The 27,913-nt window shown below is 56.0% G+C and overlaps 3 protein-coding genes across 8 annotated transcripts; 2 read left to right on the top strand and 1 right to left on the bottom strand.

Annotated features, from left to right (window-relative positions):
- Positions 1 to 135: 135 nt before the first annotated feature.
- DDX49 (DEAD-box helicase 49) lies at positions 136 to 9,061 on the top strand. The gene is made up of 13 exons (XM_003817742.5): positions 136 to 315; positions 1,038 to 1,161; positions 2,118 to 2,203; positions 2,298 to 2,419; positions 2,781 to 2,968; positions 3,059 to 3,199; positions 4,673 to 4,748; positions 5,062 to 5,138; positions 5,321 to 5,418; positions 6,740 to 6,814; positions 8,197 to 8,285; positions 8,396 to 8,467; positions 8,559 to 9,061. The coding sequence occupies exons 1-13, from the start codon at positions 201 to 203 to the stop codon at positions 8,745 to 8,747; spliced, it is 1,452 nt and encodes a 483-aa protein (XP_003817790.3). The 5' UTR covers positions 136 to 200; the 3' UTR covers positions 8,748 to 9,061.
- A 572-nt stretch (positions 9,062 to 9,633) lies between these two features.
- Positions 9,634 to 21,913, bottom strand: HOMER3 (homer scaffold protein 3). Of its 6 annotated transcripts, XM_034946472.3 has the most exons (11): positions 21,700 to 21,834; positions 20,970 to 21,053; positions 19,618 to 19,698; positions 19,377 to 19,533; positions 19,002 to 19,133; positions 14,732 to 14,839; positions 13,353 to 13,474; positions 12,405 to 12,561; positions 11,937 to 12,053; positions 11,753 to 11,839; positions 9,634 to 10,065 (listed from the first exon to the last, which is right to left on the bottom strand). In XM_034946472.3, exons 3-11 carry the CDS (start codon positions 19,629 to 19,631, stop codon positions 9,874 to 9,876), a joined length of 1,086 nt encoding a protein of 361 aa, XP_034802363.1. In that variant the 5' UTR covers positions 19,632 to 19,698; positions 20,970 to 21,053; positions 21,700 to 21,834; the 3' UTR covers positions 9,634 to 9,873. The 6 variants fall into 6 exon arrangements, with proteins under 6 accessions (XP_034802363.1, XP_034802364.1, XP_003817793.1 ...); XM_034946473.3 differs by lacking the exons at positions 20,970 to 21,053; positions 21,700 to 21,834 and adding an exon at positions 21,842 to 21,913; XM_003817745.6 differs by lacking the exon at positions 20,970 to 21,053 and having other exon boundaries at positions 21,700 to 21,863.
- LOC129394667 (uncharacterized) lies at positions 20,756 to 27,511 on the top strand. Its single transcript, XM_063600041.1, has 3 exons — positions 20,756 to 21,273; positions 26,761 to 26,908; positions 27,006 to 27,511. The coding sequence occupies exons 1-3, from the start codon at positions 20,756 to 20,758 to the stop codon at positions 27,030 to 27,032; spliced, it is 693 nt and encodes a 230-aa protein (XP_063456111.1). The 3' UTR covers positions 27,033 to 27,511.
- Positions 27,512 to 27,913: the final 402 nt, after the last annotated feature.

Genomic DNA, 27,913 nt, shown 5'->3' on the forward strand with positions numbered 1-27,913 from the left:
TCTGCAAGCCAATGGGATCCGGGGAAACATGATAAGGATGCGGTCGAGGCTGGGAATAGGCTGAGGGAGCTGGAGAGGGTGGGACCACGCAGGAGGCAGATCCAATAAACAGGAAGATTTTTCTCGTGACGTCGTCGGCGCGCACCGGAAGCGCGGATCACACGGGCCCCTACAAGGGGCCCCTACAAGCGGCCACAAGGATGGCAGGCTTCGCGGAGCTCGGGCTGTCATCGTGGCTCGTGGAACAATGTCGGCAGCTGGGTTTGAAGCAGCCCACGCCCGTGCAGCTCGGCTGCATCCCCGCCATCCTGGAGGGTGAGTATGGCCCAGGGCCTTCCCCAAGAGGCCTCTCCGCTCCTCTCGACTCCTTTCCCTTCTCGCAGCCTTTGCTTATTCCGGTCCCACGAGGCGAGGGGCAACCTCGGGCGTTACAGGAGATCCGGGGTTCCGGAGGACGACTGGACAGTGTTGGCATTTAGGTTGCATGACTGACTCGCTTTGTGTTCGTACGCAAGTGATGTAATCTCTGAAATTTTCATAGTCTCAGCACAGGGAGGGTTTGATGGATGACTAATCGATAGTATCGCAAAATCCTGCAGACCTGGTACTGCTATCTTTATTTTACAAATAGAAGTTGAGGCTGTCAAAATTGCTGGTAGATCCAGGACTCCTTGGTCCTGTGATTGCTCCTCTAGGAGAAGGTCTTCTCTCTGCTCCTCTAGCCCAACCCAGTTTGGCCATTAAAGAGAGGCCCACAGGAAGCCTAAGATGTGATAAGTCAGGGATTAAATAAACAAATGAAGGGGTCAACAGGGAGCACAAGATGCATATGAGGGAAGGGAATTCTGGATTCCCCAAATTCACGTGCTCCTGGACGGAGTTAGAATGAGGTGGTAGGAAGCTGTGGGCATCTCGGGTCAAATGGATATGGGTTCCAGTCCAGCCTGCCACTCACTGGCTGTGTGTCCTGGGCAAGGTCTCTGAAACCCAGCTGTCCACACATGGAGGGTGTTGATGCTGCTTTGTCCCCAACCCAGGTCGAGACTGCTTGGGCTGTGCTAAGACAGGCAGTGGGAAGACAGCAGCGTTTGTCCTTCCCATCTTGCAGAAGCTGTCTGAGGATCCCTATGGCATCTTCTGCCTCGTCCTGACACCCACCAGGTAAGCCCCCAGCAGGCCTCCTGGGTATGGGTTAACCAGCTGTGCTCTCTTGGGCAAGCACCTTTCCCTCTCTGAGTGCCCTTTTCCCACGTGTGAGATGAGCATGAAAATCTTGCTACCCACTTCTTAGGGGTCCTGCAGAATTAAACAAGATGGCCCGGGTGCAGTGGCTCACACCTGTAATCCCAGCACTTTGGGAGCTCCAGGTGAGCGGATCACTTGAGGCCAGGAGTTCGAGACCAGCCTGACCAACATGGAGAAACCCCGTCTCTACTAAAAATACAAAAAATTAGCTGGGCATGGTAGCTCATGCCGTAATCCCAGCTACTCGGGAGGCCGAGGCAGGAGAATCGCTTGAACCCAGGAGGCGGAGGTTGCGGTGAGCCAAGATCGTGCCATTGCACTCCAGCCTGGGCAACAAGAGCAAAACTCTGTCTCAAAAAAAGAAAGAAAGAAAGAAAGAGGCAGGCAGCAGAAAGGGTACTGGGGCCTGGGCATATTGGAGCCAGTTTGAGAAAGGCCTTGAATGCCAGGCGGAGGGTTAGAATTGATTCTGGGGGTGTGTGAGCAGGAAAGGTCATGAGCCAGGGAAAGGCCAGGACAGAGTTGGTTGGGGGCAGAAAGGAGGCTGATGCTTGAGACCCTCTGGCTGGGGCAACTGGCTGGTGGTGAGGCCATTGCTGAAAGGCGAACTGGGGGAAGGCACAGGTTTGGGATAGGAAGAGATGCTGAGGTCAGCTTGGGTCGGGCTGGTGAAGGAGGGATGTTCCAGGCTGAGCCTGGCGAGGGGGCAGGGGCCACAACGGCCTCCAAGGCTCAGCATCAGAGCCTTTGTGAACAGGACTGGGCAAGTCAGGAGCCTGGGGGCTCAGGGAGGAACCCTGGGGATGGAGAGGGGAATGGGGGGCAGGTCCAGAACCACTACCTGACCCAGCCTGGCCCCTTCACACCCACAGGGAGCTGGCCTACCAGATCGCAGAGCAGTTCCGGGTCCTGGGGAAGCCTCTAGGGCTGAAAGACTGCATCATCGTCGGTGGCATGGGTACGGGAGCTGGGAGGCGGGGGAAGCCCCAGCATGGGACCCTAGCAGCTTTGGACCACCCGCCCAGCCCTGCCTCTCACGCTCTGTCCCCCAGACATGGTGGCCCAGGCGCTGGAGCTCTCTCGGAAACCACATGTGGTCATCGCCACACCGGGGCGCCTGGCAGATCACCTGCGCAGCTCCAACACTTTTAGTATAAAGAAGATCCGCTTCCTGGTGAGTTCGCCCCGCCCCTGCAGACCTCAGGAGCTGGGCTCGGAGCCTCCAGGCCCAGTGTCAGAGCCTGGGGCACCATCTCATCCATTTAGGAAACGTATGTCCGTTAGACTGTCCAGTAAAACGCTAGGAACAGTGACAAGGACCGTTCAAGGACCAACAAGAGGGGGCCCAGTCCTAGCAATGTTATTCGGGGGTAGGGTCTTGCTGAGACTTGGGTGAGGGGCAGGCCTCCCTTGGAAGGAGGGTACTCCAGGGCCTAGGGTCCATGTCCATGCCTCTCAAAGAGGCCTGCTTCAGGGGTGGCCAAGACCCGGGGCCATGGACGGCACCCTCACCCCTGCCCCCATTGGCACGGCAGGTGATGGATGAGGCAGACCGGCTGCTGGAACAGGGCTGCACTGACTTCACCGTGGACCTGGAGGCCATCCTGGCGGCTGTGCCGGCCCGCAGGCAGACACTGCTGTTCAGCGCCACGCTGACCGACACACTCCGGGAGCTGCAGGGTCTGGCCACCAACCAGCCCTTCTTCTGGGAAGCACAGGCCCCGTGAGTCCACAGCCCAGACAGCGTGGGGAGGGCAGCCCCATCCTACAGACAGGGACACTGAGGCGTGGCGGTCTACCTGTCCATCCCCAGGGTGAGCACCGTGGAGCAGCTGGACCAGCGCTACCTGCTGGTGCCTGAGAAGGTCAAGGACGCCTACCTGGTCCACCTGATCCAGCGCTTCCAGGATGAGCACGAGGACTGGTCCATTATCATCTTCACCAACACGTGCAAGTGAGCGGGGCCCGCCTCTCCCCTCCCGCTGCCCTTCAAAGGAGGAGGTGGCCCGACGTCTTTGGTCTGGGACACACAGCCAGTCTCAGCACTCCCCAGCCTCTGCTCAGCCTGGAGGTCATGGGGGCTTCCCTCAAGGAGCCAAGGTCCCTCAATCTGAAGGTGCAGCCGGCCTTTGGGGTTCCTCAGCCCAGCCGTTGATGGAAGGGCCAGGAAACCCCTGCAAGCAGCTGTTTGAGCAGCCCATTTGCTGTGATCTGGGGGTGTCACTGAGCTTTCCTGGGCCTCTAGTCCCATCTCAGAGGAAGTTGTGACAACTAACAGGCCTGGTGTGCGTCTGCACAGACAGAGACCCCTGGGGAGGGCAGTTCATATCTTCATTGAATTGTTTGGGAAGGTCATTGAGAAGCTGGAGGCTCTTCCAGCATGAGCCAGGATAGAAGGGCAGAAATCAAGGCACTTTAAATGCGTTACCTCCCAGAAGAGAAAAGTTGGAACTGGGTGCAGTGACTCACACCTGTAATCCCAGCAATTTGGGAGGCCGAGGTAGGCGGATCACCTGAGGTCAGGAGTTCGAGACCAGCCTGCCCAACGTGGTGAAACTTCATCTCGACTAAAAATACAAAAATTAGCCAGGCATGGTGGCGAGCACCTGTAGTCCCAGCTACTGGGGAAGGTGAGGCGGGAGAATCACTTGAACCCGGTAGGTGGAGGTTACAGTGAACCGAGATCGCGCCACTGCACTCCATCCTGGGGGACAAAGTGAGACTGTCTCAGGGAAAAAGAGAGAAAAGTTTGGCTGCAGGGTGGCTGTCAGGCATGGCAGGATCCAGCAGCTTATGTGATGGTCCCCATCCTTTCTCCCTGTGCCCCTCTTTCTCCTCTGTTTTCCTCTGCTGGCGCCTTCTTGGTAACAGTGACCACCCCTAGCAAGTCAGTTTCCAGCCTTCCAGCCCTGCAGTCCCAGGGCCAACTCTTGTCAGTTCCAGCTCCAGGGAGGGATCAGCAGAGAGGACATCAGGCAGGCAAGCCGTCTGTCAACCCTCATCCTGCCTCTTTTTTTTTTTTTTGAGAGTCTCATGCTGTCCCCCAGGCTGGAGTGCAATGGCGCAATCTCGGCTCACTGCAACCTCTGTCTCCTGGGTTCAAACAATTCTCCTGCCTCAGCCTCCTGAGTAGCTGAGGCTACAGTCATACACCATCATGCCCGGCTAATTTTTGTGTTTTTAGTACAGATGGGGTTTTGCCATGTTGGGCAGGCTGGTCTTGAACTCCTGGCCTCAAGTGGTCCACCCGCCTCAGTCTCCCAAAGTGCTGGGATTACAGGCATGAGCCACCGTGCCTGGCCTGCTGCCTCTCCTTTCTAAACTGCATGAGGCCACTGTGCTAGGTGTCTCAGGGGCGGGTGGGGGCAGGAACACCTTCCCAGAACCTGAGAGCTGGAGGGGTTGACAGGCACATCCTTCCCGCCAGGACCTGCCAGATTCTGTGCATGATGCTGCGCAAATTCAGCTTCCCCACCGTGGCTCTGCACTCCATGATGAAGCAGGTGAGGCCACCCTGAGGCCCGCTAGCCTCACCCTGGGACACCTCCCCACCTCAGACATTGGCCCCGATCCTTCCTTCTGCCGGGCGCCTTCTTCCTGCCGCCTGGTCTCTTCTGGTCCCAGAAAATCGCAGCTCAAGAGGCCCTCCCTGACCGCATCTCTTTTAGCCGTCATTCATTTGTCCCGGTCTGACTTCTCATGGCCACCTTCCTCAATGGACGGCTGGGGACTGTCCCGGCCTCCACCCTGTCCCCAGGCCTCACACAGAAAACCCTGCCTTCATGCATTCCCAATTTTCTTCACAACCCTGTGCAGAAAGAACGCTTTGCCGCCCTAGCCAAGTTCAAGTCCAGCATCTACCGGATCCTGATCGCAACAGACGTGGCCTCCCGGTGAGCAGCCCCCAGTCTCCTGCCAAGGGCACTCCCTCGTTTACTACAAGGCCCCACAGATGAGAAGGCTGGCCTCAGGCATGTCAGGCAGCCCTAGCCTCCCTGCTGAGTGACCCTGGGTGAGTCCTTGCCTCGGTTTCCCCACATGGACAGTGGAGCTGACCAGCCACCTCTGCCTCCAGGGGCCTGGACATCCCTACGGTACAGGTGGTCATCAACCACAACACCCCCGGGCTCCCCAAGATCTACATCCACCGAGTCGGCCGGACGGCCCGTGCAGGTGAGCAGTGGAGGGGGAGGCCGAGCCTTGGGCCTCTGTCCCTCCAGCCTGCCCAGCAAATTCAGGTGGTAGGATGTGGGTAGGGTGCAGCCCACAGATGAGAGCTACTCAGGGCCATGTTTGCAAGTTGGGGAGTTGTCCTTTCTAAAGCAAAGGTGAATCCCAGCTACTCGGGAGGCTGAGGCAAGAAGATCACTTGAACCCGGGAGGTTGCGGCAAGCTGAGAATGCACCATTGCACCCCAGCCTGGGCAAAAACAGCAAAACTCTGTCTCAAAAAAATAAAATAAAATAGGCCAGGTGCGGTGGCTCATGCCTGTAATCTTAGCACTTTGGGAGGCCGAGGTGGGTGGATCATGAGGTCAGGAGTTCGAGACCAGCCTGGCCAACATAGTGAAACACTGTCTTACTAAAAATACAAAAAAATTAGCCAGGCGTGGTGGAGGGTGCCTGTAATCCCAGCTACTTGGGAGGCTGAGGCAGGAGAATTGCTTGAACCCGGGAAGCGGAGGTTGCAATGAGTGGAGATCGCACAATTGCACTCCAGCCTGGGCAACAGTGTAAGACTCTGTCTCAAAAAATAATAATAAACTAAAATAAGTAAATAAAATAAAAATGTAAAATAAAGCAAACGCAAGTCAGGTGCTGCCTTCACCCAAGCCAGGTGATGAACTGAGCAGTGTGGGGCTGCCGCCTGGGAGGGTGCACACACAGCTCTGGCCCCCACTACTTGCTGCTGCCTCGTCAGGGAGGGGCATGGTGTCCATGAGATGCTGTCAGTTCTGGAGCCAGGAAAGATGTGGTTGCTGGGGTCAGACTGGGCCTGGACCTTCTATCCTGACCCTGTGGTGCTGGGCAGGTCACTTCCACTCCCCAGAACTCACATGGTGGATAATGAGAATGGTGACATCCACGTGGGGCTGCCATGAGGGTCACGGACCTTGTCCGCCATCAGTGCAGTTTCGGCCCTAGTCAACGTCACAGAAACAGCAAGCGGAGATCTTGGGTTGAGGCCCGTCAGGGCTAATGGCTGGCATTACTTAGACTGGGTTCCCTGGCAGCCAAGCCAAAAAGGGAAATCGGGCAGTAACTAACTGCTGTGTAAGGCCAGACTGGCAGAGCTGCCTCTCCCCAGCGACCCGTCCTCCACACAGTGGTCCTGCTTGGGGTCAAGCCCAGACACTCTGGGCTGATCCCTCCCAAGCCCAAGCCCTTGTTCAGCATCTCCAGGACCCCTGAGCTGTGTAGCTGTCAGGATCTACCCTTATTCGCCCCATGTCCTGACGCCCAGCACATAGCAGATAACCGGCACATCCCCACAGGGCGGCAGGGTCAGGCCATCACGCTGGTGACACAGTACGACATCCACCTGGTGCACGCCATCGAGGAGCAGATCAGTGAGTGGGGTTGGGGGGGGTGGTGGAGAAGGAGGGGTGGGGTGGGCAGAGGTGGGCACCTCGGGGTGAGACCCATTTTCCCGTCAGACACCAGCCGGCCTGCTCCTGTGAGCAGATTTAGGCTGGGGCTTCCTTCCCTAGGCACCCCCAAAAGAAGTTCTTTTGCCCATTTATTGAAACAAACTCCCCATAGTTGTCGCCAGCAGCTGAAAGCCACATCAGTCAGGAGGGGACTTGGGTTTCTTAGACTGAGATGTATGGAAGGTCCCTGAGATGTCAGAGGCCCCACTGACAGGGCCTGGCCTGCTAAAAACCCCTGGGAGTGGTTTCATATGCAGTCAAGACAGAGACACTTCCTAAGGTATCTCTGATCACTGCATAGACTGTCCTGAAATTTAGAAACATGTGGACTTGGCCAGGCACAGTGGCTCACGCTTGTAATCCTAGCACTTTGAGAGGCCGAGGTGGGCGGATCACTTGAGCCCAGGAGTTTAAGACCAACCTGGGCAACATGGTGAAACCCCGTCTCTGCTAAAAATACAAAAATTAGCCAGGTGTGGTGGCGCACACCTGTAATTGCAGCTACTTGGGAGGGTGAGGCATGAGAATTACTTGAACCCGGGAGGCAAAGGTTGCAGTGAGCCAAGGTCGCGCCATTGCGCTCCAGCCTGGGTGACAGTGAGACTCTGTCTCAAAAAAAAAAAAAAAAAGAGAAACATCTGGACTTTAAGGCCGGGCACGGTGGCTCACACCTGTAATCCCAGCACTTTGGTAGGCCAAGGTGGGTGGATCACTTGAGCCCAGGAGTTTGAGATCGGCCTGGGCAATGTGGAGAAACCCTGCCTCTCCAAAAAATATAGGAACTAGCAGCACACGCCCGTAGTTCCAACTACTCAAGAGGCTGAGGTTGGAAGATTGCTTGAGCAGAGGCTACAGTGACCTGATTGAGCCACCACGCTCCAGCATGGGCGACAGAGTAAGACCCTGTCTTCAAAAAAAAAGAAAGAAATATCTGGACTTTAAAGGACACTGTTTGCAAGAAATTAATATTCATGGTTAAACTCATAATGCTGCTAACACCGAAAAAAAATGGTGGGGGGAGGCTGAGGCACGAGAATTACTTGAACCCGGGAGGCGGATGTTGCAGTGAGCCGAGATAGTGCCACTGCACTCCAGCTTGGGTGACCGTGAGACTCTGAAAGACAGCGGTCCATACCTTCCTTACCTCAGAAATCCCTGATGTTGCTCAGCTGACCCTTACCTGATATGGCCCCAGATGGCCTTGCATACCCCACAGCATGGGGAACTCACTACTTGGCTGAACTCCCTCTCCATGTCACGTCTCCTCCCCACCCCCACCCCCGGCTTTGCTGTCCCCACAGAGAAGAAGCTGGAGGAGTTCTCCGTGGAAGAGGCCGAGGTGCTACAGATCCTCACACAGGTCAACGTGGTGCGAAGAGAGTGTGAGATCGTGAGTGTCAGAGGCGGGCAGGAACTAAAGTGCTCTCCAGGGCCGGGGGTGCTCCCTTCCAGGTGGGGCCCCCGTGACCAGCATCTCCTTACCCCACTTCCCTCCACCAGAAACTGGAGGCGGCCCACTTTGACGAAAAGAAGGAGATCAACAAACGGAAGCAGCTGATCCTGGAGGGGAAGGTGAGGGCCGAGCCCACAGGTAGGGGGTGGGTGGCCAGGTTCCCTGGCGGGGGCCGCCAGCTCAGCCATCCCCTGGTCCTCCCTGTGCCAGGACCCTGACCTGGAGGCCAAGCGCAAGGCTGAGCTGGCCAAGATCAAGCAGAAGAACCGGCGCTTCAAGGAGAAGGTGGAGGAGACGCTGAAGCGACAGAAGGCTGGCAGGGCTGGCCACAAGGGGCGTCCACCCAGGACCCCGTCTGGGTCCCACTCAGGCCCAGTCCCCTCCCAGGGCCTGGTCTGAGCCCCACACGGCCATCTGCCCAGTCCTCGACTCATCCATGGAGCTGAGGGTCGGAGGAACCTTCCTTGGGGGCAGCAGCCCTTCCCGGGGGCCTACCCAGTGCCCCACAGCAGAACCCGTGGGTGCTCGTGTTGTGCGGGCCCTGCTCCTCTGCCCCGAAACCACTGGCTGGCCCCTTCCCTGAGCCCTGGCCAAGATTCAGGCTGCAGGGGAAGAAAGAACATGACCGGGAGGTTGTGACCCCAACCCAAGGTCACCCCCCAGGGGTGCCGCATACAGGAGGTGCGTAATAAACGGGTCTTTTGACTTCCTCAGTCTGACTTTCGAAGAGCAGGGGGACAGGAGAGGTGGGGTGCAGCCGCTGGTGTTTCTCAGGTGTCTGCCCAGAACACCATGTCCATTTCCACCAGGCAGGCCCAAAGTTTTGCAGACACCACCTGCTCGAATGGCCATGGGATTTTGGGCCCTGAAGCCCCTTCTCTGGGCTTCCAGTTTCCTCATCCGGAGAATGGGCATAGCAACTGCCCTGCTCTCCAGAGGCAGCTGTGAGGCTTTGGTGAGGTCAGTCCTGTGCCGAATGGGTGCAGCTATAAGGTTTCCTGGCCACCCACCTGGCCACATCTGGGGGTTGTGGCCAGAGTGAAGGGGCCATGAAAGTCCAAACTTGGCCAGACAATGTGGGCTAAGCCCAAGGGGACAGGCAGAGAGACACCAGAGCCAGCTTCCTGGCTGTGTGGCCTGGACCCCCCTCGGACTCCAAGCCTCACCCCTCATCTGCAAGTGGCTTATAACTGCTACATGGATTCAGGGGCACCCAAAAAGACGCAGGGAAAGGGGCCGGCGACATGTTAGGTGCCCAGATACCCACATACCACACACACACAGCCACGCTTAGAAATGTAATCAGGGGATCTAGAAATTCTACACAATGAGAAGCTCAAAAACAGCCCCAAAGCTGCCAACAACCAGAGCCGACTGGGGCCCACCCCAGCCCAGCCCGGCCTGGCCCACCCAGGGCTAAGTTGGGACCCCCCAGTCCCTTTCCAGGACGAATGGGTCCAACTATGCCGCCTGCAGCCTGGCCCGCATCCCAGGCCGGAATCGTTCATAGAAAACCAGCCCCGGCTCAGGGCGCAGCCTCAGCCAGGCGGGCCAGACCCTCACGCAGCTCACTCAGCTCAAACAGCCTGACGTCCAGCAGCTGCGCTGCCCGGCCCACCTCAGCCCGCGCCCGCTCCCGCTCCGCCCGTGCCTCCTCCAGGCTGCGCTCCATCGCCCGCAGCTGGTGCTCCAACTCCGCATTGCGGGTCTCCAGGTCCTGCCAGGAAAGGGTGGGCAGGGTTGGGGGCCCCAACAAATCACCAATCCTGCCCGAGACGTCCAGAGTCTGACCACCTTCATGTCCCTCTTCTGCCCAGAGCCATCCTAGGGCGCCCAACACACCAGAAATAAAATGCACACCCCACAGGGGCCTAGCTTCTGCCCTCATTTCTTTTGTTTGTTTGTTTTTGAGAAGGAGTTTCGCTCTTGCCCAGGCTGGAGTGCAATGGCGTGATCTCGGCTCACTACAACCTCCGCCTCCCAGGTTCAAGCAATTCTCCTGCCTCAGCCTCCCAAGTAGCTGGGATTACAGGCATACACCACCACGCCCAGCGATGGCTTACACCTGTATTCCCAGAACTTTGGGAGGCGGAGGCAGGTGGATCCCCTGAGGTCAGGAGTTCAAGACCAGCTTGGCCAACATGGTAAAACTCCATCTCTACTAAAAATACAAAAATTAGCTGGGCATGGTGGTGCACACCTGTAGTCCCAGCTACTCTGGAGGCTGAGGCAGGAGAATCGCTTGAGCTCAGAAGGCGGAGCTTGCAGTGAGCCAAGATCGCGCCACTGCACTCCAGCCTGGGTGACAGAGTGAGACTCCATCTCAAAAAAAAAAAAAAAAAAAAAGGCTGGGCGCAGTGGCTTACGCCTGTAATCCCAGCACTTTGGGAGGCTGAGGCGAGTGGATCACGAGGTCAAGAGATCGAGACTATCCTGGCTAACATGGTGAAACCCCGTCTCTACCAAAAAATACAAAAAATTAGCCGGGCATGGTGGTGAGCACCTGTAGTCCCTGCTGCTCGAGAGGCTGAGGCAGGAGAATGGAGTGAACCTGGGAGGTGGAGCTTGCGCCACTGCACTCCAGCCTGGGCAACAGAGTGAGACTCCATCTCAAAAAAAAAAAAAAAGTACCCCCTGAACATTTCTCAGATAAAGCCTTTAGCAAAAGCCAAGCCAAGGCCAGTCGTGGTGACTCACGCCTATAATCCCAGCACTTTGGGAGGCCGAGGGCAGATTGCTCAAGGTCAGGAGTTCGAGACCAGCCTGGCCAACATGAGGAAACCCCATCTCTACTAAAAACACAAAAAATGCCCGGGCACGGTGGCGCATGTCTGTAATCCCAGCAGTTTGGGAGGCCGAGGCGGGCAAATCATGAGATCAGGAGTTGAGACCAGCCTGGCCAACATGGTGAAACCCTGTCTCTACTAAAAATACAAAAAATTAGCTGGGTGTAGTGGCGGGCGCCTGTAATCCCAGCTACTCAGGAGGCTGAGGCAGGAGAATTGCTTGAACCCGGGAGGTGGAGGTTGCAGTGAACTGAGATCATGCCATTGCACTCCAGCCTGGGCAACAGAGCAAGACTCCATCTCAAAGAATTAAAAAAAAAAAAAAAAGCCAAGCCAAGCCAGACCTGGTTCCAATGCAGGCTCTGTGATCTCAGGCTGAGAACAGGAGGAATTGACGGGGTCTGGCATGGGAATACAGCAGGGACTCAAGCATTGCTTGTTGAACCCATAGATGGATATGAAACTGTACCAATAGCCACTGTTCATGCGGCACCTGCTGGGCATCAGGCTTCCACAGGACTGGGCCTCCCAATATTTTATCATCTTAGGTATTGTCCTGATTGTCTGTTGAGGTGACTGTCACCCACCGTCACCCCACCTCCTGGTGCCCACACACACCTGCACCTTCTGCTGAGTCTCCTCACGCTCGGCAGCCTCCGGGGCCTCGCGGGGCCCCCCAGTCTGACTCTTCAGGGTCTGAATCTCCTAGAGGAGAAGAGTTCCCAGGGTCTGTTGCGGGGGTCCTGGCTTTCCCTCAGGAGGTGAGGGAAGGCGAGGCCCGGGAACCACACTTGGCACTCACCTGGTCCTTGGTTTGCACCAGAGCTTCCAGCTGTTCCAGCGACTGGCCCTGGCCCAGCCCCTCCTTCTCGCTGGTGGGGGTCACCTCTGAAGCTGCCTGAGCCTCCAGCTCAGCCACCTGTGGGGCAGGAATAGCAGCCCCTGACACCCCTGCCTGCACTCTCCCTTGCTTGCCCAACCTCTAGGGAATCTGCCTCCTGTCTGGCCACGCCCAGGACCGAGCACCCATCTCCCTTGGTTGGTGCCACCCCCCCCCCCCTGCACAGCTTGGACTTTAGTGTCTGATCACCCTCTGAGGCTGGCATTGTTTCAAACCCATTTTACAGAGCAAGAAACTGAGGCTGGGTCAGTGACCTGCTGAGGTCACACAGCCAGTCCATGAACCCAGGGCAGATGGGAATTGCCGAGGCGCGGTCTCCACAGTTGCCCGGGCCAGGTGGGGGTCTCTCGGAAGGAGGGGTGCCCTCACCCGCTGCCGCAGCCGCTCGGCCTCTGCACGCTGAGCCTCCAGCTGCTGCCTCCACTGGGCTGCGGCGGCGTTGGCCTCTCGCAGGGCGCCTGCCAGCTTGTTGTTGCTGTCCTGCAGTGCGAAAAACTCGGCCTCCCACTGTACCTCGCCCACGGAGCTGCAGGGACACGAGGGTCGGCAGTGGGTGACACGGGGCTGGGGGGCGGAGTCGGGTGATGCTGGGCTAGGGGGCGGGGCCAGGGGTGGGATAGCTCTGGGCTTAGGTCAGGGCGAAGGCTGGCGAGGGTGCGGAGTCGGGCGCGAAGTTGGACTAGGGGGCGGGGCAGGGGTGGAGTGGCACTGGGCTGGGGGCGGAGTCAGCGGCAATGCTCGGTTAGGGGGCGGGGCCAGGGTGGGTGGTGCTGGGCTGAGGCGGAGTCACGGGCGATGCTGGGCTAGGGGGCGGGGCCAGAGGAGGGGTGACTCTGGGCTAGGGCACGGAGTCAGGGCCACGCAGGGCTGGGGACGTGGCGACTCTGATTGCTGAGCTTGGGGATGGGGCAGTCCCGCAGAAGCAGGGTCTTGTCGAGGACCGAGTCAAAGAAGGGGGCACGTGGAGTCCGCCCAGTGACACTGTGGGAATGTTGAGGGAGGGATGGGAGGTTGGGGAGAGTCAGCCGATGGGGGCGTGGTCAGGGTGGTTATCCTAAGACCAGAGAGGCATCGACGGGGCGAGGTTAGCAGCGAGAAGAGACAGGGGTGGGGTCAAAACAGAGGGGCGTGGCCAACGCAGGGTAGGGGCGGGGTCGGCTCTGGATGGGGCAGCATTCAGATCCTCATCCCCTTCCCCAGGTCTTGAGTCCACAGTTAGATCCCGCCGTCCGGGCACTCCCTTGGCTTCCGAGAACCGCCTCCTCGTCCCCCACCCCTACCCCCGCCCCTGCCACGCCCCCAAGTCCCGCCCCTCACCCCTCAGACAACATCTTCTTTAGCCGCTCGCGCTCTGTGGGGCCGGGGGCATCAGCGCTCTGGCTGCGGAACAGTTTTTCCTCGCCGGGGCCATTGGCACTGACGAGAGGGCTCGGGGGCACCTATGCACGGGGAAAAGAATAGGTCACGACCCCACATCAGCTGGGATCAAGGCTGATGTGACTGGGGTCGTCACATCAGGGGTCCAATTGACCTATGCACCCTAAGCAGGTCCTTCACAGCACAGGATCCAAGTGTGTCCCTCCCCACCTCACCCACCCTCCATGGCTCCCTGTGGCCCCTAGGCTGGGAGTTCCATGCCCACGCCCTCGACCTTGCCTTCCTGGGCTTTCACCACCCCCAGGAGCAAGTCTGATGCAGGTTATTCTAAACCAAGATACTTAGAACCTGTAAGGTAGGGGAGGGGGACAATCGGACAGCTCCCTGCTGTTCCCTTCCCTGCGGCCGAACTTCAACATCCCGTTTAGGATTTCAGCAGGAAGCCCTGCCCAGGCCGAATTCGTGTTTCGTGAGCAACCCCACTGCCTGGACCACTGGCTCTGAGGGTAGACAAGCTGGCGGGTGCCCTGCGAGAGGCCAACGCCACCGCAGCCCAGTGCAGGCAGCAGCTGGAGACTCATGCTTTTTTTCATCTCTCCAACCGCTGCGCACAGCCCTGGGCCTGGTACACAGCAGGTGCTCAATAAATAATGCTGAATAAATTAATGTGGGAAAACACGCAGGGACAGTTCGTTGTTCTGCCTCACACTTAGCCATTTCTTTCTTTCTTTTTTTCTTTGAGACAGAGTCACACTCTGTCACCCAGGCTGGAATGCAGTGGCACGATCTCGGCTCACTGTAACCTCCATCTCCTGGGTTCAAGCGATTCTCCTGCCTCAGCCTCCCGAGTAGCTGGGACTACAGGCGCATGCTACCACGCCTGGCTAATTTTTGTATTTTTTAGCAGAGGCGGAGTATCACCATGTTGGCCAGGCTGGTCTCGAACTCCTGGCCTCAAGTGATCCTCCCACCTCAGCCTCCCAAATTGCTGGGATTACAGGCGTGAGCCACCGCACCTGGCCACACTTAGCCATTTCAATTTCTAGTCTTCCATCCTGCCATCTGAGCTGGTTTTGCTACTGGGACCTACTGGGTGTACCCCACCGGCCCCAGGCAAGGTCCAGACCCTCTATGACACGCTCCACACCACTCCTCCGTGGTCCCTGCTGTGGGTCTAACCTTAGGTCGTCTGGAAGCATTGGGTCTTGACGACCAGCAGAGTGCCCCGGTCTCCCAATATCAAGGTCCCCCAATATCAGTTGAGCGCCTGGCTGACTCACAGGTGCCCAGGCAGGCATAGGGGAGTAGGGAGTGCTGACCTGGTGGGAGGCGAGCCCCAGGGCTGGACTGGTGAGCTCCCCGCCATCCTGAGATTTCTCCCTGGCCAGCCTGGCTGCTTCCTTCACTTCCTGGAACTTCTCGGCAAACTAAGGGAGTGGGGAGGAAAAGACAGTAAAACCCCAGCCCATCCTCCCAAACAGGTCACCATCACTCAGTGACAGCCCCGCCACTTTCGAACTGTACCCATCCCCTTATCACACACCTTGGAAGAAGGAGAGAAAGTTTGAAAAATGATGTACCATGGTGGGTGGGCAGGTGGCATCAGATCACAGAGGTGGCATTTAAATACATTGGGCCACACTGAGAAAGGGAAAGGAATTCCCATTTCCTCTTTTTAGGAAAGGGTCTCACTTTGTCACCCAGGCTGCAGTGCAGTGGCATGATCTCGGCTCACTGCAGCCTTGACCTCCCTGGCTCAAGTGACCCTTCCACCTTACCCCTCCACCAAGGAGCTGGGACTACAGGTGTGTGCCATCATGCCCGGCTAATTTTTTCTAGAGACGGGGTCTAGCCATGTTCCCCAGAATGGCCCTTTTCCTGTTGTTGTTTTTTTTGTTGTTTGTTTTTTTGTTTTGAGATGGAGTCTTGCTCTGTTGCCCAGGCTGGAGTGCAGTGACATGATCTTGGCTCACTGCAGCCTCTGCTTCAGCCTCATGAGTAGCTGGGATTACAGGCATGCACCAGCATGCCTGGCTAATTTTCATATTTTTAGTAGAGATGTGGTTTCACCATGTTGGCCAGGCTGATCTTAAATTCCCGGCTTGAAGTGATCCGCCTGCCTCAGCCTCCCAAAGTGGTGGGATTACAGGTACAGCACCCAGCCTTTTTTTTTTTTTTTTTTTGAGTGGGGGTACAGAATCTCGCTTTGTCACCCTGGCTGGAGTGCAGTGGCACCATCTCAGCTCACTGAAACCTCTGCCTCCCAGGTTCAAGCGAGTCTTCTGCCTCAACCTCCCGAGTAGCTAGGACTACAGGCCCGCGCCACCACGCCCAGCTAATTTTTGTATTTAGTACAGATGGGGTTTCACCATATTGGCCATGCCGGTCTCAAACTCCTGACCCCGTGATCCACCCACCTCGGCCTCCCAAAGTGTGAGAATGACAGGTATGAGCCAACACGTGGGGTCCCTTTTAATCTTTATCAGGGCTATTTATCAGTACTTGGGAGGCTGAGGCAGGAGAATTGCTTGAGCCCAGGAGGTGGAGGTTGCAGTGAGCCGAGATTGTGCCATTGCACTCCAGCTTAGGTGACAGAGCAAAACTCTGTCTCAAAATAAATAAATAAGGCCATGTGTGGTGGCTCACGCTTGTAATCCCAGCACTTTGGGAGGTCGAGGCAGGTGGATCATGAGGTCAGGAGTTCAAGAGAGCCTCAGGTGGGTGCTAATCTGTCTTTAACACCTGTTATTATTCCTTTATAACAAAGAGATTAGGTCTCAGGCTCTGAGAGACATCAGAAGTCAATGAGAAAGTAATCATCTCATTCTTGATTTTGTTGTATTAAATGTTTACATGTTTACATTTACCACCTATTTATGACAAAGCAATACCAGTTTTCCAGTTAGGATAGGATATGTTTCCCCCCACCACCCCGGTTTCAAAATAAATTTCCTTAGTTTAAAAATAATTTTTTAGGCCGGGTGCGGTGGCTCACACCTGTAATCCCAGCACTTTGGGAGACCGAGGCGGGCGGATCATTTGAGGTCAGGAGTTCAAAACCAGCCTGGCCAACGTTGTGAAACCCCATCTCTACTAAAAACACAAAAATTAGCCAGGCATGGTGGTGGGCGCCTGTAATCCTAGTAGTTGGGAGGCTGAGGCAGGAGAATTGCTTGAGCCCAGGAGGTGGAGGTTGCAGTGAGCCGAGATTGTGCCATTGCACTCCAGCCTGGGTGACAGAGCAAAACTCTGTCTCAAAATAAATAAATAAGGCCATGTGTGGTGGCTCACGCTTGTAATCCCAGCACTTTGGGAGGCCGAGGCAGGTGCATCATGAGGTCAGGAGTTCAAGAGCAGGCTGACCAACATGGTGAAACGCCGTCTCTACTAAAAATACAAAATCAGCCAGGCATGGTGGCACATGACTGTAATCCCAGCTACTTGGGAGGCTGAGGAAAGAGAATTGCTTGAACCGGGAAGGCGGAAGTTGCGGTGAGCCGAGATCGCACCATTGCACTCCAGCCTGGGGGACAAGAGCGAAACACTGTCTCAAAAAAATAAATAAATAAATAAATGATTTTTTAGGCTGGGTGCAGTGGCTCACACCTGTAATCCCATCACTTTGGGAGCCTGAGGCAGGCAGATTACCTGAAGTCAGGAGTTTGAGACCGGCCTGGCCAACATAATGAACCCTGTCTCTGCTAAGAATACAAAAATTAAAAAAACAAAAATTTTGTAAAAATACAAAAATTAGACAGGTGTGGTGTGTCTGTAATCCCAGCTACTTGGGAAGCTGAGGCAGGAGAATTGCTTGAACCTGGAGAGAAGAGGTTGCAGTGAGCCGAGATCGGGCCACTGCACTCCAGCCTGGCAACAGAGCTAGACTCTGTCTCCAAAAAAAAAAAAAAGACCTAAATTAGAAAGGTTAATTGTTGGGGCCGGGCACAGTGACTCACGCCTGTAATCCCAGCACTTTGGGAGGCCAAGGTGGGTGGATCACGAGGTCAGGAGATCGAGACCATCCTGGCTAACACGGTGAAACCCCGTCTCTACTAAAAATACAAAAAAAATTAGCCGGGCATGGTGGCAGGCACCTGTAGTCCCAGCTACTAGGGAGGCTGAGGCAGAAGAATGGTGTGAACCTGGGAAGCGGAGCTTGCAGTGAGCCAAGATCGCACCACTGCACTCCAGCCTGGGCGACAGAGTGAGACTCCGTCTCAAAAAAAAAAAAATTGGTAAATTGTCTGGGTGCAGTGGCTCAAGGTTGTAATCCCAGCACTTTGGGAGGCCAAAGTGAGAGGCTCGCTTGAGGCCAGGAGTCAAGAACAGCCTGGACAACATAGTGAGATCCTATCTCTACAAAAAAATAAGAATAAAGATATTAGCTAGGCATGGTGGCATACGCCTATAGTCTCAGCTAGTCAGGAGGCTGAGGTGGGAGGATCCCTTGTGCCCAGGAGTTTGAGGCTGCAGTGAGCCATGATTGCACTGCTTCACTCCAGCCTGGACAGCAGAGCAAGATCTTGTTAAAAAAAAAAAAAAAGAAGAAGGGAGTGAGGGAGGGAAAAAAAAAAAGAAAGGTAAATTCTAAACCTTCTAGAAGAAAACAAAGAAAGCCTGGTGTGGTAGCTCGTGCCTGTAATCCCAGCACTTTGGGAGGCCGAGGCAGGTGGATCATCTGAGGTCAGGAGTTCAAGACCAGCCTGGCCAACAAAATCCCATCTCCACTAAAAATACAAAAATTAGCTGGGCGAGGTGGTGGGCACCTGTAATCCCAGCTACTCCAGAGGCTGAGGCAGGAGAATCACTTGAACCCGGGAGGTGGAGGTTGCAGTGAGCCGAGATGGTGCCACTGCACTCCAGCCTGGGGGACAGAGCAAGGCATTATCTCCAAAAAAAAAAAAAAAAAAAAAAAAAAAGAAGAAGAAGATCTTCGTGAAAGCACTCATCATCAACAAAACCATGGATAAAGATAATAATGGAAGTACAGAGACGGCACAGGGTGCAGGGAGGTGAGGATGAAGGTATTGCTGGGGCATGTGGGAAAGTGCCCAGCCCAGCCCAGCCACCCATTTGATGTCCCAAAGAGGAGCAGGGTGTGTCCAAAATTAGAGCTACAGGCAGTAGAACTAGGACTCAAGAGCAGGTACAGTGGCTCATGCCTGTAATTGCAGCACTTTGGGAGGCCGAGGCAGGCAGATCATTTCAGGTCAGGAGTTCGAGACCAGCCTGGCCAACATGGTGAAACCCTGTCTCTAATAAAATACAAAAAATTAGCTGGGCGTGGTGGTGGACTCCTGTAGTCCCAGCTACTCAGGAGGCTGAGGCAGGAGAATCGCTTGAACCCGGGAGGCGGAGGTTGCAGTGAGCCAAGATCACTGCAGCCCATCTCAAAAAAACAAACAAACAGAAAAATGAACTAGGAATCAAACCGGGGAAGCTTAAAGGGGCTTCAGTCTCAACTCATCCTACAATCCCATCCTGCAGATGGGAAGATAGAGGACCTGCCCAAGATCCCAGAGTGAGCCCAGGAGAAGACTTGGGCCCAGTCTCATCTGTTCCCTCCACTCTCCCCCTCACCCGGCCCACCTGTGTCAGATGCTGTTCAGAGGCAAAGCCCAGGCCGTAGACTGTGTTGGCGCGACTGTCGGCCCACTGCCCGAACTTCTGGGAAGTTTTGGTGAAGGTCATGTTGGGAGTGACAGTGCTGTTGATGATGGCCTAGGGTTGGGGAACAAAGTTCAAGGTAGATGGGACAGATACTAACAAACATGAAACCCCCCAGGTATTACCTTGTATTAGGGTCTTGAAGGTCTTTACTCTGAACCATTTCAGGAGATAGAGACTAGGGCCTGGGAAGGCTTAGGGTTTCCTGTCCCTTGGGCACACAGCAAGCCAGCCACCAGACCCAGGGTTGTCACCAGGACTCCTGGTGCCTCTGCCCCACGCAGACCCCACCCTGACCTTGGCGCCTCCGATGCTGATGATGCGGTACACATTGCGGGTGGCATCGTAGAAATAGGAGACAGTGAGTGCGTGCTTGCCCGCCGGGATCCAGTTTCGCTTGGTGGCTGGGTCAATTTGGAACACGTGCGCCCGTGTGCTGAAGATTGGCTGCTCCCTGCGTGGGGAGAGGGTGTTTGGTGGGGGCCAGGCACCCCCACTTAGAAAGCTCAAGGCCAGGCTGGGGGAGGTGGGAGCTCACCTGGCTGTGGACATTGGTCAGGCTGGGATGGGCAGGCTCTAGGGGGCAGCCAGAGAGGTGGCAGGAGCACTGGTTTGGCCCCTAGGGAGAGAGGAGGGACTATGAGTGTCCCTCAGGCCAGGCTGAGGGAGGCCAAGCAGGTTCCATCTCAGGACCCATCACCAGGTGTGCCCGTCATGGAACTTTCAATCAAAAAGGCAGGAGAGGCCCAAAGTACAACTGGTGCTTTGGGAGGCTGAGTCAGGAGGATCCTTTGAGCCCAGGAGTTCGAGACCATCCTGAGCAACATGGCGAGACCCCATCTCTACCAAAAATTTAAACAATTAGCTGGGTGTGGTGGCATGTGCCTGTGGTCCCAGCTACTGGGGAGGCTGAGGTGGGAGGATCACTTGAGCCCAGGAGGTCAAGGCTGCATTGCAGTGAGCTATGGTCAGGCCACTGCACTCCAGCCTGGACAAGAGAGTGAGACCCTGTCTCAAAAAAGAAAGAAATTATAAAAAGAAACAAAAAGGCAAGATAATTATTATAGATAACTCAGAGCAAGCGGACCCCATCTTTCTTTGTCTAGGGGAAGCCCCCACAACACCCTGTACAGGAGATGGCCCTCTGAGAGGAGCCTGGTGGCCGCTGACATCCAGATGTAAATTTCTCATTGTCCTGGTTATTGCACCCCCGTGAAGTCCCCTCCATCCCGGGCTGAGCTGTGGAGGCCAAATCTCTGCTGAGTTCTTTCCACCACATTCACCCATGACTGGCCAGAGCGGGGCTCTCCATCAAAAAATGGGGCGTTGAGAGGTGTGTAGTACCAGGAGACCAGTTCCCCACTACACCCTGCAGAGGGACCCCACCCCCAGCAGCTCCCACCCTAGGGCAGAGGCACACCTTGAAGTCCAGAGTCCAAATCCGCAGGGAGCCCCCAGCCAAGTTAAAAAGACAAGATGTAGACAAACAGCCAATCCCAATGCCCACCATGAGGGCAGAGCAGAATCCACACTGGGAGACCAGGGCTCCCCAACCTCCCCATTGGGCCATTCAGCAACCCCGAATCTGCAGGGGACCAAGGAGGAGTTTGGAGGAGGGGGAAGACAGGTGGGGGAGGGGAGGCCCTGGCCCAGCGGCCTCTGTGGTCAAAGGGGGGATGCCCCCCCCATCCTGTCCTGGGCAGCTGCTGTCCTGGTCACAGGGTCTGAAACCGGAGCCCCTGAGTGGGGGTGGGGCGACAGCTCCGGCCTGGACTGGGGGCGGGTCCTGCGCCGGGTGGGAGTTGGGGAACACAGGGGTCCCCGGAACCCAGGCCCTTCCGGTCCGGCAGCTCCTGCTGCGACTTGCAGCGTTTGGGGAAAGTTACTCACCAACTAGTCATGCGCCTCGGATGCCGCCGGCCACGGGGCTCCCGGAGGGGGGTCCGACACCGCCCGGTGCCCGGGATCCCCAATCTGGCCGGTGGATGAGGCCCCATCCCATGCACCCCAGTGCGGGGGATGGGGGGGTTAATATTAATTCAGGATCCCATCCCCACCCGAGGCAGGACACCCAGTGCACGCCCCAACTCCGGGACGCGCGCTCTGACCCTGGAACTTCCGAGATTCCCGCGACGCCCCCTGTCTCTGGGTCCAGAACTTCGGGGGACACCTCTTCTGCCTCCTCCAACCCCAGGTCGGTAACTCCGGGGACTCCCTTCGTGCCTCCTCCTCTAACTGGGTCCGGGACCCCGGTCCTCCGCGCTGTCCTAGACTCCTAAACTTCGAGGACCCCCTGCCACCCCTCCAGTCCCTGGGTCCGGGACGTCCGGACCCCTCCCACCCCAGTACCCTACCCCAGGTCCGCAGCTTTGGGGACCTCTTCGCAGCCTCCTCCAACGCCGGGTCCAGAACTTTGGGAACCTCCCACGCGGTCCCCTCTCAGACCCTGAATCCAGAACTTCGGGACCCCCGCGCTCCCTCCAGCCCTGGAACTTGGGGACCCCTCGCGCCGCTCCCAGTCCCGTGTCCGGAACTTCTGGGGAACCCCCACGCCCTCCCCTTGGCCCTGGGACTTCGAGGCCCCCGCGCTCCCGGCGCAGGCTCGGCAGGCCGGGCTCACCCTGCCAGGTCGGCGCCCCGCGAGTGTCCAGGCGCGAGTCGGGTGCGGCCCCCGCGGCGCTGACTCCGCGCTGCCGGGCGCCCCGCTCGCTCCCTGGCTCCCGGGCCCGCGCCCTCCGCGCCGCCCTCCGCGCCGCCCGTGCCTTTGTCTGCGCCGCCGCCGCCGCCGCCCGCGCCGCCTCCGGTCCCATCGCGGCCGGTCCCGACGCGGCCGCCGCCCGCCCCGCCTCCCCGGGCCGCCAAGGCCGCCCCGCTGCGCCCCCTGCCGGCTTTTTGCACCGGGAGGGGGGAGGGGGGAGGGGATAAGGGGGAGAGGATAAGGGGGAGGGGTGGGGGCCGGGACTGGGGAAGGGACGGAGGATTGAGGGAGGGGGCTAGGGGCGGTGGAGGGGGAGTGGGGGGGGTGTTGCGTGGGGTCGGGTTGGGAGCAGAGGGTGGGGACAGAGAGACAGACGGAGAGGGACATCTGGGATGAGAAAGAGACCCAGAAACAGAGACACGGGGGAGACAGGGGGAGAGATAGGAAGCAGATGGAGAGAGTTGCACGGACAGCGATGTGACCTCACCCTCCTGTCACCTTCTCAGGAGACAGCTGCCTCTGTCCCCACTACCTGAGGTCATAACTTTGGGCCTGTGAGGGAGGTCAGGTCCCTCCCGGGCTGACATGGGTGGCCCAGTGAGGTTGGGGAGGGGGCAGTGGGTCTCAGGGTCTGCATACAGTAAGTGCTCAATGGGTGTTGCCAGGAAATGGAAGAGATCAACTTCGGGAGGGAACGGGAAGCAAGACAAAGAGAGAGAAGCCTCTGTTCTCCTGCCCGTCCCATCCCTAAGCAGGGACGTCTGTCCACCTCTGTCCCTCCCAAGACGATGGTAAAAATGCCCACAATGGTTGGATTAAGGTTATCTTTGCTGTTGTTTGAGGGTTCCAAAATCCAAAGGCTGAGGGAATGTCTCCAACGCATGGTTGCATCCCCTCAGCCTCCACTGGCCTGCGTTTGTCACCTCTGGTCACAGGGAGCACCCCCTTCCCACACTTGCCAGGAGAGCGTCCTTCCGGAGTTGAACTAGGATCCACCTCCCCAGCCCCAAGCCCATGTGTCCCACTTGTCAATCCTGGTGCCGCCCCCTCTCTGGCACCGTCTCCAAAATCACACGGTGTGGTGCCGTTGGTTCGTTTGTGGACAGAGGTCCTGCAACTCCCTGGAACCAAGGCCTGTGGCGCCCTAAAGCTCTGATCTTACATTTGAGTTTTTCTTTTCTTTTCTTTTCTTTTCTTTTTTTTGAGACAAAGTCTCACTCTGTTGCCCAGGCTGGAGTGCAGTGGCACAATCTCGGCTTACTGCAGCCTCTGCCTCCCAGATTCAAGCGATTCTCCTGCCTCAGCCTCCCGAGTAGTTGGGACTACAGGTGCATGCCACCACACCTGGCTGATTTTTGTATTTTTAGTAGAGATGGGGTTTCACCATGTTGGCCAGTCTGGTCTCGAACTCCTGACCTCAAGTGATCTGCCGCCCTCGGCTTCCCAAAGTCCTGGGATTACAGACGTGAGCCACCACACCTGGCCGACACTTGAGTGTTTTGACAACTTCAGAGAGGCTTTTGCTTTTCATCTCCAAGACCTCTGCTCCTGTCTCCTTTCCCTGTTCCTTTATTTCTGTTTCCTTCTAAGAAGAATAGTATATCTGAGCTGGCAGTTACATTACATTCAAATTACCTTTAGGTGAATTCCAGGTCAGGTTGTTTTTGGAGATTGACTCCTGCGCCAAGATCTGAGTCTTCCCCCATCCAGGCCTTTGCCCAAACCGTTCCTTCCACCTGGAATGCCCTCTCTGCAGGCATCTCTTCTGCCTTGTCCTTCCAGGCTCAGCGCCACCACCCTGTCTCCTCCTCCAGGAAGCCTCTCTGACTACCCTGGCCTTGGAAGGGATCTTGCCCTCCCCTGTCCCAATCCCTATGACTCTTTTTTTTTTCTTTTTTAAAGTTTATTTTTAGAGACGAGGTCTCACTATGTTGCCCAGGCTGGTCTCAAACTCCTAAGCTCAAGTGATCCTCCCGCCTCGGCCTCCCAAAGTGCTGGGATGACAGGCGTGAGCCCAGACCCTTTCTGTGACTCTCATGTTACCTGTTTATTACATGACCAGGTCTGGGTGCTTCTCTAGGGCTGGCCCATCCATCCTGAAGCCCCAGTCTGACCCAGCACAAGAGCGACTGTTCATCCCACAGGGGAAACTGAGGCACAGACTCGGTTTCCCTGGCTGCTTCTAACTTCATGAGGCATCTGCACAAGGGAAGGATTTGGCTCTGTTCTCAGGCTGGAAGCCACGAAATGCTTGAACATTGTGGGGAGCAAAGAAAATACCGTCTGTTCTGTGCAAAAAATGACTTTTCCTTATTACCAACAAAATAATGGAAAAAAAAAAAAAAGTATCTGGGAAAGGTGCTGGCATGGCCAAGGCTTCTGGAAGCTGCTTAGAGTTTGCCAAGTGCACAACTGGGGCCCTGTGGCTATTCTACAGGGGTGGCTGGGCGAGGGGCCCAGGCAGACTTTGCCCTTTGTGTGGGCAGAAAGCAACAGTTAAAGAGACAGTGAAGGGTTGAGTTGCTTTCCTGAACACCCTGTCTGGTCTCTGGGAGGCGCTGGGACAGGGCTGGCCTTGAGCAGCCCCAACCTGAAGCTGGACTAGCCAAGTCTACACTGAGGCACTGGCTTCCTCAGTGTGGGCCTCAGTTTTCTCACCTGGAAAATGGGCCAGTGCTTGCAGGGCTTCTAGTAGAGGGAGAAACATGAAGGATTTAGTCAATATCAGCAGCTGTCCTCTGGGGTGCCTGCCATTAGGTTCGTGGGCAAAGGCCCTGCCACTCTTTGCTGCAGCTGGGAAAACAGAGTCTGTGTCTCAGTTTCCCTGCTGGGATGAATAGTCACTCTTATGCTGGGTCAGACTGAGGCTTCAGGATGGATGGGCCAGCCCTAGAGGAGCACCTAGACCTGGTCATATAATAAACAGGTAACATAAGAGTCACAGAAAGGGGCTGGGCTCATGCCTGTCATCCCAGCACTTTGAGAGGCCGAGGCTGGAGGATCGCTTGAGCTCAGGAGTTCGAGACCAGCCTGGGCAACATAGTGAGACCTCGTCTCTAACGAGGGCTGCCCTGAGCTGCTGCCCCCACCCCAGTCTGGGCCCTCTTCTTCCTAGGTCTGGAGGCCTCTCTTCTAAAGAACTGGGCTGGGTGCAGTGGCTCATGCCTGTAATCCTAGCATGTTGAGAGGCTGAGGCAGGCAGATCACCTGAGGTCAGGAGTTTGGGACCAGCCTGGTCAAAACATGGTGAAACCCCGTCTCTACTGAAAATACAAAAATTAGCCGGGCGTGATGGTGCACACCTGTAATCCCAGCTACTCGGGAGGCTGAGGCAGGAGAATTGCTTGAACTCAGGAGGCAGAGGTTGCAGTGAACTGAGATCAGGTGACTGTACTCCAGCCTGGGTGACAGAGGGAGACTCTGTCTCAAAAACAAAAACAAAAAAGGGTGGGGGGGAGGGAGGAAGGAAGGAAGGAACAGACTTGAGATGTCCTTGCAGGGCAGGCAGAGGCCACCACCCCAAGGTGTCTGACTAGGAAAGCAACTTTCCTTTGGGGCTGAAAAATGGTGTGGGAGAATGAGCTTCCCACCTTAAAGGGGAAACCAAGCGGGAGCCTGAACAGCTCATTCAGCACTAAGAAAACTGCATTTGCAGAATGGCTTTTATGGCTCAGGCTCTGGTCTCTGCCTAGTTAGATCTGACCTAGCCTTTGGAGTGAGGCTAAACAGTCTCTCCTCTCCAGAGACTTTCTGTGCCACCAGAGCAGGGACAGTCCACCTGCTCTTCCCGAAAGCTGGGTGCCCACCTCCCAGTGAAGGTCTTGGTGACTACTTCAGGTCTGTTTATTGTTTATGGCATGATTTGGTTACTGTTCACCTCTTACATGGATTTGTCCCTGCACCTAGAACAAGCCTGACCTGTGACAGCTTTCTTTTTTTTTGGAGATGGAGTCTCACTCTGTCGCCAGGCTGGAGTGCAGTGGCACAATCTCGGCTCACTGCAACCTTCAATTCCTGGGTTCAAGCTATTCTTCTGCCTCAGCCTCCCGGGTAGCTGGGATTACAGGCACTCGCCACCACACCCAGCTAATTTTTGTATTTTTTTTTTAGTAGAGACAGGATTTCACCATGTTGGCCAGGATGGTCTCAATCTCCTGACTTCGTGATCCTCCCGCCTTGGCCTCCCAAAGTGCTGGGATTACAGACGTGAGCCACCGCCCTTGGCCCCTGTGACAGCTTTCTATGAGCACTCTCAGGAGTAGGAGATCCCCAGGTTCCAGCTTTCGACTTGGTGGCTTTCGGAATCATGTGAGCCAGGGAGTGAATCCCAGCCCTGCTGCTTACCAGCAGTGCCACCCTGAAGAAGTCACTTTCCCTTCTTTGTGCCCCAGGTTCCCCATCCATAAAATGGGCATATGAATGGTGTTCACTTCTGAGGTTTACTGTAGGGATCCAATGAGTTCTTTCTTTTTCTTTTCTTTTTTTCTTTTGAGACAGAATCTTGCTCTGTCACCCAGGCTGGAGTGCAGTGGCGCAATCTCGGTTTGCTGCAATCTCTGCCTTCCAGGTTCAAGCGATTCTTCTGCCTCGGCCTCCCTAGTAGCTGGGATTACAGGTGCACGCCACCACACCCAGCTAAATTTTTGTGTTTTTAGTAGAGACAGGGGTTTCATCATGTTGGCCAGGCTGGTCTCCAACTCCTGGACTCAAGTGATCCACCCGCCTTGGCCTCCCAAACTATTGGGATTACAGATGTGAGCCACCACGCCAACCCTTTTTCTTTTTTTTCTTTTCTTTTTTTTTTTTTTTTTTTTTTGAGACAGGGCCTCACTCTGTTGCCCAGGCTGTAGTGCAGTGGCTCAATCATGGCTCACTGCAGCCTCAACTTTCTGGGTTCAAGCAATCCTCCCACCTCAGACTCCTGAGTGGCTGAGACTACAGGTGCACACCACTATGCCTGACTAATTTTTGTATTTTTTGTAGAGATGGGGTGTCACTATGTTGCCCAGGCTGGTCTCCAACTCCTGGACTCAAGAGATCTGCCTGCCTCAGCCTCTCAAAGGGCTGGGATAACAGATGTAAGCCACTGCATCTGGCCTCCAATGAGTTGTTATGTGAAGAGAACGTGATTGTAGGTGCTTAATAAATGCTTGCTATTACAAACATCATATTTATTTTTGGTATGTGGTTTTGATCCTGAACCAACCTCTTACTCTTTTCTTTTTCAGAAGTTAGAGGACTCCAACCAGGCCTGAACTCTCAAGGACAGAAATGGGTCCAACCTGGCACGACATCCTCTAAATCTTTAGCTCCCGGCCTCTCAGGTGCCCCCTCCAGCTACCTCCCTCTTCCTTCTCTTCATTCCCCAAGCCATAGCTGGTTGGGCCAACCTCCAGACATTAGCCTCTTTGCAAACTCCTATTCATCCCTCAAAGCCTCACCTTCAATGCTCTCCTCCCCAAGAAGCTCTCTCCTCTACCTCTAGACCTTTTCCAGCCCTCTTCCCTCTTTCCGGCCCAGCCCTGACTCCTGGGAGTGTCTGTGTGCAGCTTTGACTCCCCCAGCCTGAGTGTCCCTCAAGGGCTGAGACCAGGGCCCATGTTTCCCTAGAGTTTGTCATCTTCCAGCATAGTGTGGACGCATGGGGGTCAGGCAAAGGGGGAGTTTGATGACTCAGTACTATTGGTGATTTTGCATCACTTGAAGGAGACCCTGCCTTAAATTCAGAACTTGACTTCTGCCCACGGCTAAAGTTAATTCATTCAACAACCCCCCATGAAGCAATGGAGCCAGGCTCCCTCAGGCCCAGGCAAGAAAGGGTCGTGGAGTTGGGGTCGCCAGCACTGGTTTATGGATTTGAGGACCTAGGACCAGAGTGAGTTGGGGATGGGAGGAGGCAGTGCTTGAGGCCCCTCTGAGCAGCAAACCTGGACCCGAGGTTCAGTTCCCGCAGACCTAATTACCCTAATTTGCCACATGCACTAATTACCTCCTGGGTGCCAGGTGGCTGGGCGGGGCTGCCCCAATTTCCGGAGGTAGGTCGGGGCCCGATTATTTTTGGCTGTGGCGTCCTTGAAGCCTCCGCCATCAGCAGCACTTGAAGGGCAGAAAGTGGGGCGGAGAAATTGAGGCCACA

This window comes from Pan paniscus, chromosome 20 (genome assembly GCF_029289425.2).
Source record: "Pan paniscus chromosome 20, NHGRI_mPanPan1-v2.0_pri, whole genome shotgun sequence".
Lineage (NCBI taxonomy): Eukaryota > Metazoa > Chordata > Mammalia > Primates > Hominidae > Pan > Pan paniscus.

Bases quoted from the DNA above. Each gene is read 5' to 3' on its own strand.
- DDX49 (XM_003817742.5), top strand. From the start codon at position 201: ATGGCAGGCTTCGCGGAGCTCGGGCTGTCATCGTGGCTCGTGGAACAA. The intron at 6,815-8,196 runs GTGAGTGGGGTT...CTGTCCCCACAG, and splicing joins CGCCATCGAGGAGCAGATCA to AGAAGAAGCTGGAGGAGTTC. The intron at 8,286-8,395 runs GTGAGTGTCAGA...TCCCTCCACCAG, and splicing joins TGCGAAGAGAGTGTGAGATC to AAACTGGAGGCGGCCCACTT.
- HOMER3 (XM_034946473.3), bottom strand. The intron at 19,134-19,376 runs GTCAGGGTGGGG...CCCCAACCCTAG, and splicing joins TCAGCATCGGAGGCGCCAAG to GCCATCATCAACAGCACTGT. The intron at 10,066-11,752 runs GTGTGTGTGGGC...CTTTCCTGGCAG, and splicing joins AGACTCAGCAGAAGGTGCAG to GACCTGGAGACCCGCAATGC.
- LOC129394667 (XM_063600041.1), top strand. From the start codon at position 20,756: ATGCCCCCCCCATCCTGTCCTGGGCAGCTGCTGTCCTGGTCACAGGGT. The intron at 21,274-26,760 runs GTCGGTAACTCC...TATTTTTTGTAG, and splicing joins TCTGCCTCCTCCAACCCCAG to AGATGGGGTGTCACTATGTT. The intron at 26,909-27,005 runs GTAGGTGCTTAA...TTTCTTTTTCAG, and splicing joins TATGTGAAGAGAACGTGATT to AAGTTAGAGGACTCCAACCA.